Raw genomic sequence first — 13936 nt, 5'->3', positions numbered from 1 at the left:
GGAGCGAGACGGCATGACGCAATCGCCAGCCGCATTTGGATGACGCCTGCTAAGGGGCGGGCGGGGGGGGAAGGGGCGGTGAAGTCACGCGCGCTGCGTTGTGTTTGGAGGCGGGGCAAGCCGGGCAGGAGAGCCGAGCAGCTGACAGGCGGGTGGGGCTGGCGGGGAATGCCGACCTGTAGCCGGGAGCGGAGGCGAACCGCTCTCCCGAAGCCGACTTCCAGGCTGCGGCATTATTGTCCCTCAGGTGGGCGCTTGTTATCCCGCCCCCTCCTTTCCCCGGGAGCGAGTTGGAAGGGGAGAGGGCTCGCAGGTGCCCCGCGCGCTTCTCTGCTGCCAGGTGTGCCGAGGCGGCGGAGGGGTTTCGGTTTGGGGCCTTCCGCTGAAGCTCAGTCTCGCTTCCTTATTTCTTCCCTCTGACGTTATTTGCCTTGCGATCTTTTGGCCTTGGGCGCCATCCCGAAATCTTGTCCCTAGAAAATGGCTTTACATGGTGTTCTTAGGCTCTCATAAGGTTGGACCAAAGTGTGTGTTGGGTGCAGAGTCCGCTTCCTTATCCATACGTGACTGATCTCTTTTTTGGAGGTGGGGAGGCAATCCTTTCAGAAGTGCTTTGGGTCAATAGGGCACATCATAGGAGATGAATTTTCCCTGGCACGGAGTTGGACCGTCCATGCTTCAAATCCCAGTTACTTTTTCGGACCGCAGGTCTGATACAAAAGTAATTACTTGTATGCAGTGCTTTTTTCCTAGAAAAATAGGTGCCGGTGCTTACCATGAAGTTGTTACAGTAAGTGCCACACTTTTTAACAACAACAAAAGAGGTTCCGTTGAGTACTTCCTGAAAAAAGCATTGCTTCTATGGAATTGGCAACAACCACCCACATTTCTGTTGTGCTATGATTTGCATTTGGTTCATATATGGTGACAATGGAAGGTTCCTTTTTCTATCGCTTAATGATTTTATGTGGGTTGGAGAAGAGCTTGGAAGAAAAAAGTGTGTTCTTTGTTATGACCGAGTCTTTCCTATTTAAAGAACAACCCCCCCCCATTAAGCTGCTCTCCTTTCAAGTATGTGAGCATGTTTTGGATCTCATCTTTGAACTGGGTTTGTGGGTTGATGCTGATATCTGTTGGTTATGCCATTTCTATGTGAATGTTTGAAGTGAGTTCCCCTGAATTCAGTTTCCCTGATTCAGTTCAATCTGGGATTGAAGCTACAGAAAGTTGAAGGGTTCAATATGCTTACCAGTTTTGGATCAGTCAGCTAATTAGTAGTTGTGTAACTGATATCCATCTATCTATGGTTCGGTGTATTTGCCCTATCATACAAGTATTAGCAATGTAATAATAATAATAATAATAATAATTTATTATTTATACCCCGCCCATCTGGCTGGGCCTCCCCAGCCACTCTGGGCGGCTTCCAAAAGAATATTAAAATACTGTGATACATCAAACATTAAAAGCTTCCCTAAACAGGGCTGCCTTCAGATGTCTTCTAAAAGTCTGGTAGTTGTTGTTCTCTTTGACATCTGGTGGGAGGGCATTCCACAGGGAGGGCGCCACTACCGAAAAGGCCCTCTGCCTGGTTCCCTGTAACTTGGCTTCTTGCAGTGAGGGAACTGCCAGAAGGCCCTCGGTGCTGGACCTCAGTGTCCGGGTAGAACGATGGGGGTGGAGATGCTCCTTCAGGTATACTGGACCGAGGCCGTTTAGGGCTTTAAAGGTCAGCACCAACACTTTGAATTGTGCTCGAAAACGTACTGGGAGCCAATGTAGGTCTTTCAAGACCGGTGTTATATGGTCTCGGCGGCCACTCCCAGTCACCAGTCTGGCTGCTGCATTCTGGATTAGTTGTAGTTTCCGGGTCACCTTCAATGCGTAGAGCGCATTGCAGTAGTCCAAGTGGGAGATAACCAGAGCATGCACCACTCTGGCGAGGCAGTCCGCAGGCAGATAGGGTCTCAGCCTGCGTACCAGATGGAGCTGGTACACAGCTGCCCTGGACACGGATTTAACCTGTGCTTCCATGGACAGCTGTGAGTCCAAAATGACTCCCAGGCTGCGCACCTGGTCCTTCAGGACCAGGGAATCCTCCACACCTGCCCGCCTCCTGTTCCCCAGAAACAGTACTTCTGTCTTGTCAGGATTCAATCTCAGTCCGCCGCCATCCATCCTCCAACCGCCTCCAGACACTCACACAGGACCGTCACCGCCTTCACTGGTTCTGATTTGAAAGAGAGGTAGAGCTGGGTATCATCCGCATACTGATGAACACCCAGCCCAAACCTCCTGATGATCTCTCCCAGCGGCTGCATGTAGATGTTGAAAAGCATGGGACAGAGGACAGAACCCTGAGGCACCCCACAAGTGAGAGCCCAGGGGTCTGAACACTCATCCCCCACCACTACTTTCTGAACATGGCCCAGGAGGAAGGAGCAGAACCACTGTATGACAGTGCCCCCAGCTCCCAGCCCCTCAAGACGGTCCAGAAGGATGTTATGGTCAATGGTATCAAACGCCGCTGAGAGATCCAGCAGAACTAGGAACAGCTCTCACCTTTGTCCCTAGCCCGCCGGAGATCATCAACCAGTGCGACCAAGGCAGTTTCAGTCCTGTGATGAGGCCTGAATCTCGATTGGAAGGGATCCAAATGGTCCGCTTCTTCCAGGTGTGCCTGGAGTTGTTCAGCAACCACTCGCTCAATCACCTTGCCCAAGAATGGAAGATTTGAGACAGGGCGATAGTTGGCCATCGTGGCCGCATCTAAAGATGGTTTTTTTAAGAAGCGGTTTAATAACCGGCTCTTTCAGCGGGTCTGGGAAGGCTCCCTTACGGAGGGAAGCATTCACCACCCCACGAAGCCCATCGCCCAGCCCTTTCCAGCTAGCTTTTATAAGCCAGGATGGGCAAGGATCAAGGAGACAGGTGGTTGGTTTCACTCGTCCAAGCAGCCTGTCCACATCCTCGGAGGTAACAGATTGGAATTGATCCCACGCAATTTGACTAGACAGGACTCTAGCACTCTCCCGCCCCGGCCCTGCTCCCACGGTGGCGTCTACCTCTTCCCGAATCTGAGCGACTTTATCTGCAAAAACTTTGCAAAATCATTGCAGGAGATCATGTGGCCCGTACTGGGCCCCGATGTAGCAGGTGGTTCCGCTAAATTGCGGACCACCTGAAAAAGTCTCCTGCTGCTGTTTTCTGCAGATGCAATGGAGGCGGTGAAGGAAGTCTTCTTCGCCGTCGCTACCGCCACTTGGTAGGCTCGACATTGAGCTCTAACCTGTGTCCGGTCAGCTTCAGAATGGGTCATTCGCCACCAGCGCTCTAGCCATCTCGACGATTGTTTCATTGCCCTCAGATCCGTGGAAAACCACGGGGCTGTCCGGGCTCCATGCAATCGGAGAGGGCGCTTCGGAGCCAAACAGTCAATAGCCCTGGTTAACTCCACATTCCAGCGGGCCACCAGGGAATCAGCTGAAAGGCCATCCACATGGGATAAAGCATCCCCTACCACTCTCTGGAAACCATTTGGATCCATTAAGTGGCGGGGGCGGACCATCTGAATTGGTCCCACCTCCCTGCAAAGGGGAAGGGTCACGGAGAAGTCCAGTTGCACCAGGAAGTGATCTGACCATGGCACTTCTTTTGTTTCGTTTTTACTTAGTGTCAGATCACCAACATCCATAGAGGTAAACACCAGGTCTAAGGCATGTCCGTGGCTATGGGTTGGGCCAAACCTATTCAGGGACAGCCCCATGGAGGCCATGCTTTCCACGAAGTCCCGAGCGGCCCCTTGTAAGGTCGTGTCGGCATGGATATTAAAATCCCCTAGGACAACCAAACTAGGTGTCTCCAGGAGAACATCCGCCACGACCTGAAGCAGTTCGGGCAGGGAATCCTTGGTGCAGTGGGGAGGTCGGTACACCAAAAGGAATCCTGTACTGCCCCTATTGCCCAACTTCCAGAACATGCACTCGGAAAACTGGGTCTTCCCAATAGGGTGCCCAGTGCAAACTAATGACTTCCTAAAAATCACTGCAACCCCCCCTCCCCGCCCACAAGGCCTGGGTTGCTGTGCATAAGAGAAACCTGGTGGACAAGCAGCGGCAAGAACAGGCCCACCTGCTTCATCCAACCAAGTCTCTGTTACACAAGCCAGGTCAAATCCTCCATCCATGATCAAGTCATGGATGGCAGTGGTCTAATGAATCATTGACCTGGCATTGCACAGCAGCACCTTCAGGTCATGTGGGTATCCCTTGCTGATTCTAGTATCCATCCGGTCAGGACCAGACCCGGAGGCGGGGATAGTCCTCAGACAACGACTAAACCTGCCTCCTCTGTAATGACATAGTCTGGTCTTAGCGTAACTCTTCCTCCTACTCGTGATCACTGAGATGTTAAATTATGTACCTTCACAGAAGAAATAAATGTATAGGAATCCAAATGTTTAACAAGTGAAGAAGTTGTATTTCACATTTTTATATTTCATTTTGATAGGTGGAGCTGGAAAATGAAACAATAACAAACTTTTGAGAGACTGTTGTATCTTTCATGCCAGTAATGTCTATGCCTGTGGTACCAGAATCTTGCAGCCATGTATTGGCAGAGTTTGAGTGCCTCAGTCCACTCCTTTCTGCTCTCAGGCTGGATTCTAATCGTCTGAAGGTGCGTTCAAGTCATAATTGCTATAATGTTGATATTTGCTTAACAGCATTTAGAAATACCATGTACTTGTAGTTCATAGCATACATTCCAAGGTGGAAACTGTAGACATCCACTGGCATAAAATTTTACAAGAAGCTTTGAGGCTAAAGCAGGAGTTCTCAATCATAGAGAATTAAAAGACAAATGTTAAGAAGATAATATTCTGAATGTGGGGAGAACTTGATGGTAAAACTTTCTGCTTATTTTTGAAGAGAATATTTTATCTGTTTAATGGATTTCACAAATTATTTTATCAAGTAGAAGGAAAATATGCAAGAGTTGGTTCTGTACTATTTATAGGAGAGTATAATTTAGGGCACTGTTAGCTATACTCTGTAATTCTAAGGGCGCAAGGAGATGCCTCTTTCATTTAGTTAGATACCACTACAGACTTCAACAGAAATTTGTAAGTGGTTTATATTTCTTTACGGGAGAGACAACACCTTGTTGCTGTCATGCTAAGCAGTTCATAGCAAGACATTTTTTGACCCATTTGCTATTATAATGGATCAGTAGTAAGAGTGAAATAGAGTCCCCATTCCATGATAGATTTTTTTTCTTCCTCAGTAGAACTGAAAATAAAACAAGTATCATTAATGTATTTTCTTACAGCAACCGACTGGTTTTTAACTCTATCCTTTTTCTCTTTTCTAAAGTGCACATGTATAGCAGTTTCTCAAAAATGGTTGGCACTAGGTAGCTCTGGTGGAGGCCTGAATCTAATCCAGAAAGATAGCCGGAAACAGAGACTTTTTCTCACTCATAAGGTAAGATTGAAGGAATGCTTCTAAGAAACCTAAGGCTAAGAATGAAATGTTATTTGCAGACACTGAGAAGGTTGTTTCATTAAAGCATACCACAATAAAAAATAAAGTTTTGGTTTTTTTTAGATACAATTTGTATCTCATTTACAAAATTCAGAATGATACCTTGCCACGTCATACTTGGAGCAGAGCCACTGCAACTAATGGCCTTAAGTGCCTTGATTTCAGTGATCTACTCTTGAGTGTGAGCTAGTTGGATATCGCCCCAAGTCTTTTCAGCTGCTCTTTCAGGCCTTAGATGACTAAGAAAATCTTCTAAAATGTGAATTGCAGCTAATGCAGAAATCAGATCAAGAAGACCAATTAGACATCAAAACTAAATTATTATTTTTTACCATTCTTCACCCAAAGATCACAGGGTGGTTTACAATATATAAACCCAAAAAATACATACCATAATAACAAAAAAAAAAACCACCCTCCCCAGTTCTAATGGCCATTAGCCAAATGCTTGGGAGAACAGGAATGTTTTTGCCCAGTGTTTAACGATATATAATGAAGACACCAGGTGCGCATCCCTGTGGAGAGCATTCCACAAACTAGAAGTCACTGCAGAAACGGTCTGTTTTCAGTTTGCCACCATCCAGACCTCTTATATTCAGCCTAATAAGATAGCTTATAAGTAACAAAAGTGAAAATGCATTAATGCAATCACACTATCAATATCAATCTCAAAGTATTAAGTCACCGGAATCCTTCCCACAGGGCAGTTGGTGAGATAAAGGGATAGTCCACCTAGAACAGACTCTGATTTTATTTTTTTTGCTCCCCTCTTTCATGTGTCAAAAATCAGGTAGGGAGTGGGCAATGAATATGAAAAAAACCGCATAGCAGCTACAAATCAGGCTTTGCTGAGGCACTAAATATTAATAGGACAAATCTGCTTTATCTCCTGGTAGGAAGGTGCCATTTCCCGCATTGCCTTTTGTTTACATGATGAGGACTATGTTGCTGTAGCTACAAGGTGAGAACAGTTATTTATGTATTTGAAACAAGTTGGATTACTGTTTTGGCGCTACAGTACTGGGTTATTTTTTTGGAAATGGTAGAGGCATTTCAGTAATGCAAATAAGGGAATCCATTCCGATGATGAAAATAATGTAAACATTTAGAGGCTAACCATTTTAAAGTACAGCATATTTATAGGAGCACATGTACTCCATCCTCCTCTTCCCTTCATTTGTGGAAGGCTAGGCTCTTCCACTTCTGCTTTGCTCTTGCTACCAAAAGCAGCCAGCTGTGATATGTTTAGACCTCAGACCTGGGTCTGAAATGGAGCAAACATAAGCCAGCATTTGCTGCATTCAACACAATGCCAAACTGGTTTGCAGCAAACTATAAGTGGAAGGGTTATATCTGTTCCTTTTATTATTCATTGTTGTAGTTAGATTTTAATGTATTTTGCTGTTTACTGTTGGGATATTGATCTGTTGTTTGCAGTCTGAACAGTCTGGGATTTTTTAATGGAGAGTGGCCTATAAACCATATTAATAATAAATTAATAAAAGCTTCTTTTCTCTTCTCACATGCAAATGAATGGGAAGAGGAGGCGGGAGGCTGAGGCTCACTGTGGCTTATTGTTCAAATGACAGTCCATTATTTGTCATTATGTCTGAACCAGGCCACTGTCTCTTAAGCTGAGAGAGATGCAGTAAGTTCATGAGCTGACAAATCAGAAGAACTTGGATTTATTTCAGTTTTCTACATTTTCAAGTACTGTACAGTATTTGTTGTATAAATTTATTGTAAGCTGCTCAAGTGGCATACAAAGGTTGTATAAGATAAATATTTGTACATAGGTTCTGAACATTGTTAAATATGTGAGGGTTTGTGAGAAGATAGCAGATTTTTATTTTTATTTTAGTAATTTAGTTATTATATTTTACAGCCAAGGCCTTGTTGTTGTCTGGGAATTGAATCAGGAACGTCGTGGGAAACCAGAAAGGATTTATGTGTCCTCTGAGCACAAAGGCAGAAAAATAACAGCTCTTTGTTGGGATACTAGTGCATTTCGTGTTTTTGTTGGTGATCATGTGGGCAAAGTGTCTGCTATCAAGATTAATACATCCAAACAAGGAAAGGTAAATTTTCAGTGAGATTTTGAACATAAGAGCAGGCTTCTACACATTTTGGCTGGTCTTAGCCAGATTTTGAGGCTACTAGGATCTTCCAAGGCTGAGAGGAAGACCGAGGCTAGTGAATCATATAGTTTATCACAGTACTTCTGATGTGTTGGAGAATCACCAAAGGGGAGAATAATATACACAAGCCCCTGTTGTCATCCTGATCTTCGTTGGCCTGGCATTTCTGAGATTTTCGAAAGACATCCAAAGTGCAGCTTGGATGTGGGAATTGATCTCTTGTACACTCCCCAATTCCAACCTTAGGAAGGAACATAGGCCTTATCACATTTACTGCAATGGTGAGGAATACTTACCATGAGAGAGGAGTACTTACCATGAAAGTAGCTAGAGTATATGCAAACTCGTGCATAAAGGGAAACACTCAACTGTGTGTGCTCAAATTTACAGAATTAAGCAGGTGGTCACATGTAGATCTTGATAATCTTATATGCATTACATGATCTGTAAAAATTGTAATGTCTGGATTCTGATATAATTCTGATACAAATATTTTGTTGCAAAAAGACAAAATATGAGGACAAAATTCTGGAAGCTGCTTTGCAGTTCATGTTTTATTTCTCCATGCTTAAGCCTGGGTCTTATTGATCCTTAGATACTGATGAGCATTTACAACTCCAGAGAGGGTATCCAGGCATTTTAAAAATAAAATGAAATGCAACTTGAACAATTTGAATTTTATTTGTGTATTTTTCCAGTTTCATGTAATCAATTTTGTAAGTCTATTTTTCCTTCAGTGCTGAAATAATTCACTGTACATTTCTCCTTTACCTTTCTTTAGGCTACCACTGCATTTGTGATGTTTCCAGTTCAGATTATAACAACTGTTGATTCTCGTGTGGTTCAGCTTGATTATTTGGATGGAAGGTTGCTTATCTCTTCTCTTACCCGATCTTACTTATGTGACACTGAGAGGTAATTAATGTATTCTAAAGTAATGCTGGTGCCATTACGGGTTTGATTCTCTGCAGATCATCTGCAACTCTACTCTTAACATTAATTTGCATCTAGTAATAAGTGGTAATCATTTTGTCACATTTCTGAAGAAATAGAGCAGAATCCACCTAACTCTAGGGCTTCTGCAACAGAGCTCCCCCTGCCTTCTGAAATTGGTTCTGGGAGGTTGGGAGAATCCCCTAGAACAGCGCATGAGAGGAAACTCTTCAATCTGGCAGGCTGATATACTGGTGCAGACAGAAAATTTGCAGTTGCGTGATGTTGAATTCCACACACAATTTAGTTTATTCGTGTTTTAGTTTAGTTTTTTGTTATCAAGTCATCTAGAGCTGCTAGCAATGTGTAAAAAACACAATGCTAACTGCTCACTACATCTCCTCCTCTGAGGCATCACTACAAATATGGTTTTGCCATAGGCCTCTCCATCGTTTAACTGTTTCTCCCTCACCATGAATCGATTAGAGGTCCGTGTCATTATCTTCTCTACTCCAAGGCATAATTGCCAAACATATGCCCAACTACTCGATGCCACCTCCATTGCCCTTTGGAAGGGAATGCTCTTTTCTGCAGATGTTCTTGAATGAATAAATGCCAGTTCAATTTCAGCCGCATGCTCCTCGGTTGCCAACATTAATCTATGTAAAAAATGTGTCAACTGTGAAGATACGCATGTCATTTCATTCCACAATGATTAAAACAGGATTTCCCCCCCTCCCCGAAATGTTTTTGGTTTATATAGGGAGAAATTTTGGAAAATTGGAAACAAGGAAAGAGATGGTGAATATGGATCTTGTTTTTCCCCTGCCGGAAAGAGTTGTGGCAGCCAACAGCCTTTGATATATTGTGCACGTCCTGGTTCACGGATGTGGGAGGTGAACTTTGAAGGGGAGGTGCTAAGTACACATCAATTCAAACAGCTCTTGTCATCACCGCCTCTGCCTGTTGTGACTCTAAGGTATTGGTCATAGCAATATAATCTTTACGTCTTTGTGTTCATCTTGATTGTGGTTTTCCTATGGTGGGGGAACAGTGCTGTAATGTTTGTGACTGAGGTCATGGGGTGGGTGAAGGTAACTTTGGCTGATGTCAGTCAAGAGTTTTCTTAGGTTTCTGCCCTGCTTTCCATTGAGTGTGGTGTGGTGCTTGTGGTGCAGAGATACACAGCAGATGTTGGTGGAGTATAAGATTTGAATTAGGGTTTAGGGAGCCCAAAATCTCAGCACATATGAAAGCCTAGAGCCTTGGGCTCAATTCACATGTTTTGCAGAGCTGCCACTTTGTGGGTGCATGTAGCCTGGGCCAATTTTAACAATGCAGTCATCTTTTTGAACAAATTGCTAACTGCACAGATATGTACCGGGTTCCTGAAAGCAACCCAGCTGTAAAGACACTGTTTGTGGTGGATTTATATGTTGCTTAATATAACACCAAGCTTTTCAGATGATTACATCTGATTTTTGTGGGGTTCGCCAGTCCTTAAGAGAGGTTGCCAGGGAATCACCTTCCACTGAGCTAGCTTTTCTTTGAACATTTTTCTGGATCCAACCTGATAATTTATTAATTGGGAACAAATATATATATTGGCGGTGGCTTTTTTTAATGCAATAGAAGAAATAAAGTTCAGGGAAATATATCTTCTCTAAACCAAACAAATATAAAAGGGTTCAACAACAAAAAAGAACAGCCTTATATAACTGAGCAATGCCAAATAATTCAGAATGATACTTCAGTTCTTGAAACAAAAATTTAAATAGTGCTTGATCCAACAATTAAAACCGAATCAACCTAATTGATTAAACTTTACTTCTTTTTAAAGGGATGATCTGGAGTATAAAGTTTCAGCCTGTTCCCCTCAGTCTTTGGCTTTTCCTAGGCTGCTTTATTTGAGGTAAATATGAAGCCATTTCTTCTTGTAGCCCTGCAGCTAAAACAATTCAGATCAGCTAAAAAATTTAGTTGACGAATGGAACATTTAGGTTAAGTGATCTCTTTCAGCTTTCTATTATTGCATTTATATCTCACCTGCCTTCCATGTTGCTCAGGATAGAAACATGTATTTTGTCCCTGCACTAACCTTGTGTGGTAGGTTACGCTGAGTGAGACCACATTCACACCATACATTTAAAGCACTTTGATATGAAATTGTTGTTGTTGTTGTTGTTGTTTAGTCGTGTCCGACTCTTCGTGACCCCATGGACCAGAGCATGCCAGGCACTCCTGTCTTCCACTGCTGCCCGCAGTTTGGTCAAACTCATGTTTGTAGCTTTGAGAACACTGTCCAACCATCTCGTCCTCTGTCGTCCCCTTCTCCTTGTGCCCTCCATCTTTCCCAACATCAGGGTCTTTTCCAGGGAGTCTTCTCTTCTCATGAGGTGGCCAAAGTATTGGAGCCTCAGCTTCAGGATCTGTCCTTCCAGTGAGCACTCAGGGCTGATTTCCTTCAGAATGGATAGGTTTGTTCTTCTTGCAGTCCATGGGACTCTCAAGAGTCTCCTCCAGCACCATAATTCAAAAGCATCAATTATTCGGCGTTCAGCCTTCTTTATGGTCCAGCTCTCACTTCCATACATCACTACTGAGAAAACCATAGCTTTTACTATACGGACCTTTGTTGGCAAAGTGATGTCTCTACTTTTTAAGATGCTGTCTAGGCACTTTGATATAGTCATGGCTTTCTCCAAAGAATTTTGGGAGCTGGAGTTTGTTAAGGACGCTGAGAGTTGTTAGGAGAATGCTTTCCACCTTACAGAGCTACAATTCCCAGAGTTTCCTGTGAAGAGGGATTGATTGTTAAACCACTTTAGGAATGGTTGCTCTAAAAGGGGAAAAGGGGTCTCCAAACATCTTTCTGCACTCTCAGCTACCAGAATTCTTTGGGGGAGCCCATTACTGATTAAAGGGGTTTCATAGGGCATTAAATGTACCGTATGTTGTGAATGCTGCATCATGGAAGGTGTTAGAATGTTGTCATTCAAACTTTCAAATTTGTGTGTGTTGTGATCACAACAAATTCTGGATACCCACATCTTTTTTCTTTACAGTGAGCACTGTGTAATGACATGGACAGAAAGAGGCATTTATATTTTCATTCCACAAAATGTTCAAGTTTTGCTCTGGAGCGAAGTGAAAGGTAAATTACATTATTTATAGTGAACTTGGATCTTTTTTATATGCTCTTGAAACTGTACATACATCAGAATAAAGTTCATTCTGCCTTTGAGAGAAGTGAGGTTGATACCTGTTTCGCCATGAATTGGAAGTTGGTGCACGCAGTGTACAGTGGGGGGAAATCTGTTGCATCAGGCAAAATGGATAATGCTAACAAGACTTTTCTACATGAGCATGTACTTTATTTCTTAATAGCCACAAGTGCTTGAAACAGTCCCCTGTTTTAGATATGGAATGGCATAAAGACTGATAGGGAAATCAGGCTTGCATTTCTTACAAGCACTGGGACAGGCAAATTGCACTTGTTTGTGGTGGTGATTATTAGCTGTGCCTGAAGAAGAAAGCATTCTCTTATCTAGTTTTCATATGTTTATAAACATGAAAATCTTGAAAGGTGCAATCAGACTATTTTGGTTAATATGAAGTATGATATTAAGCATTGGGGAGCTCTGTACTGACTCTTGTAATCTTCTGTTTTGCCTAGATATTCATGATATTGCAGTATATAAAAATGAGCTTTTCTGTTTGCACACCAGTGGAAAAGTCTCTCACCTTTCCCTTCTACCCGTGGAAAAATGTATAGAACGTTTACTTAGAAGAAGCTTTTGGACGCTTGCAGCCAGGGTCTGCTGCCTCTTCCAGAATTCTATTGTCTTATGTCGGGTAATCAAAGCTTAATATATCATTTTTTAAAAATGTATTTTTAAAAGCAGTTCTGACAAATAGTAAATCTTGCGATGCAAATAAAAGATAATCTATTACCTTAGGATCCAGGCCAACGTGGTAATCAAGGAACTTCAGGGAAGAAAAGTTTTTTACACCTTGCTTCTCCCCCCCTCCACAGCAGCACCCCAATGCTTTGAGGGTTTTGTGCTTTTTTTTACAGTCAAGCGGTGTATAAAGTTATGATATAAATAAAATAGTAGATTTTAACCTGTTTAATAAAACTTTATGCATTATTAGGCAAGAAAAGCTCTTCCCATAGATAAGCTGGAACATTTGAAATCTCAGTTGGATCTTTCAACACAAAGTGATATCATTACTCAACTTGAAGAACTGATCTCAAAGCTGGAGCCTTTAGATTCCGCATGCAGCAGCAGGAGGAGCAGTATTTCTTCACATGTAAGCGTATTCCTATAAATGCGATCCATATTATAGCTATATTTTCATTCTCTTAAAATTATATTTTATCAGGGCTTCATTATAGTTAGCTTTTTTTAAAAAGTGGGTACATTTTGTGCATTTGATATTTATAATAGGAGCTATAGTTTGGGCTGTATTTTCTGTTCCAAGATGCATCTGTTGTTATAGCAGATCTGAAATCACAATGCTAAGGTATAGAGAGAGCTTTTATAATACAATAAATATGCATATAATCAAAATAGTCTAGGAATAAATGTAATCTTGCTTGGAGGCTTTTCCTATCTGCAAAACCAGTTCTGCCTTTTAAAAAATAGGTAGGCAACACAAATGTTACATTTACACATGTATTATATTTTGTATGTAACACATATCACATATGCATTATATTTGAGTAATGTTGCTTGGGCTTCTTTGTTTTATTAGTTGCATGTTTCCCAATGTTTTATTTTTATTGTATCATCGGTGTTTTGTGGGTTGTATCTAATGGTGTCACTCACCTGACAGTAAGACTTTTGTCAGTGGAAGGAAGTAGTTTTTAGCCACTGAATCACTCACACACCCCTAAATCTGCTTCAGAGGCTTGCAAAATCCTTTAGAGCAGATTTTAGTAGGTGCAGACGCCTATAGGGGGGAAAAGGTGAATCACTCCAAATCATTTCCCTCCCTGTTCTGCCAATGGAAGCCTTACTGCCAGCTGAACAACACCTTTTGGATACAACCCTTTGTATTATTCATTGCATCTTAGTTGCATTGTTCTGTGTTATGTAGATAAGCTGCCCTTAGAGCATTTACCCTCAAAGGAGGTATAAAACTATTTTAAATAAATAAATTGGAGTATTATAATATCGATGAACTCTAGAAATAGCAAGGGCATGTTCCTGCTCTGACTTCATATGCATTTCCCATTTATTTCATTAGGAGAGTTAAATGTGTGCTATTCTGTACTAAAATCAGTGGCTTGTCTTTTGGCTGGATCAAGTTTATAAA

At 42.5% G+C, this 13936-nt stretch overlaps 1 protein-coding gene across 3 annotated transcripts in view; it reads left to right on the top strand.

Annotated features, from left to right (window-relative positions):
• The window catches only part of HPS5 (HPS5 biogenesis of lysosomal organelles complex 2 subunit 2), a 31771-nt gene that overhangs the window by 254 nt on the left and 17581 nt on the right, over positions 1–13936 (top strand). For 2 of the 3 annotated variants that reach the window (XM_082192988.1, XM_082192989.1), the window contains exons 2-11: positions 4510–4677; positions 5373–5483; positions 6440–6504; positions 7429–7621; positions 8463–8596; positions 9378–9593; positions 10455–10526; positions 11680–11768; positions 12291–12469; positions 12770–12928. In XM_082192988.1, coding sequence (XP_082049114.1) covers positions 4564–4677; positions 5373–5483; positions 6440–6504; positions 7429–7621; positions 8463–8596; positions 9378–9593; positions 10455–10526; positions 11680–11768; positions 12291–12469; positions 12770–12928 — 1332 coding nt within the window. In that variant the 5' untranslated portion in view covers positions 4510–4563. Of the gene's footprint in view, positions 1–104; positions 248–4509; positions 4678–5372; positions 5484–6439; positions 6505–7428; positions 7622–8462; positions 8597–9377; positions 9594–10454; positions 10527–11679; positions 11769–12290; positions 12470–12769; positions 12929–13936 lie in introns of those variants that run through there. The other variant, XM_082192987.1, reaches the window with a different exon arrangement.

This window comes from Podarcis vaucheri (genome assembly GCF_965113315.1).
Source record: "Podarcis vaucheri genome assembly, chromosome: 1".
NCBI classification, from domain to species: domain Eukaryota; kingdom Metazoa; phylum Chordata; class Lepidosauria; order Squamata; family Lacertidae; genus Podarcis; species Podarcis vaucheri.
Note: the sequence above shows the minus strand (reverse complement) of the source record. Positions and strands in the feature narration are given on the sequence as shown.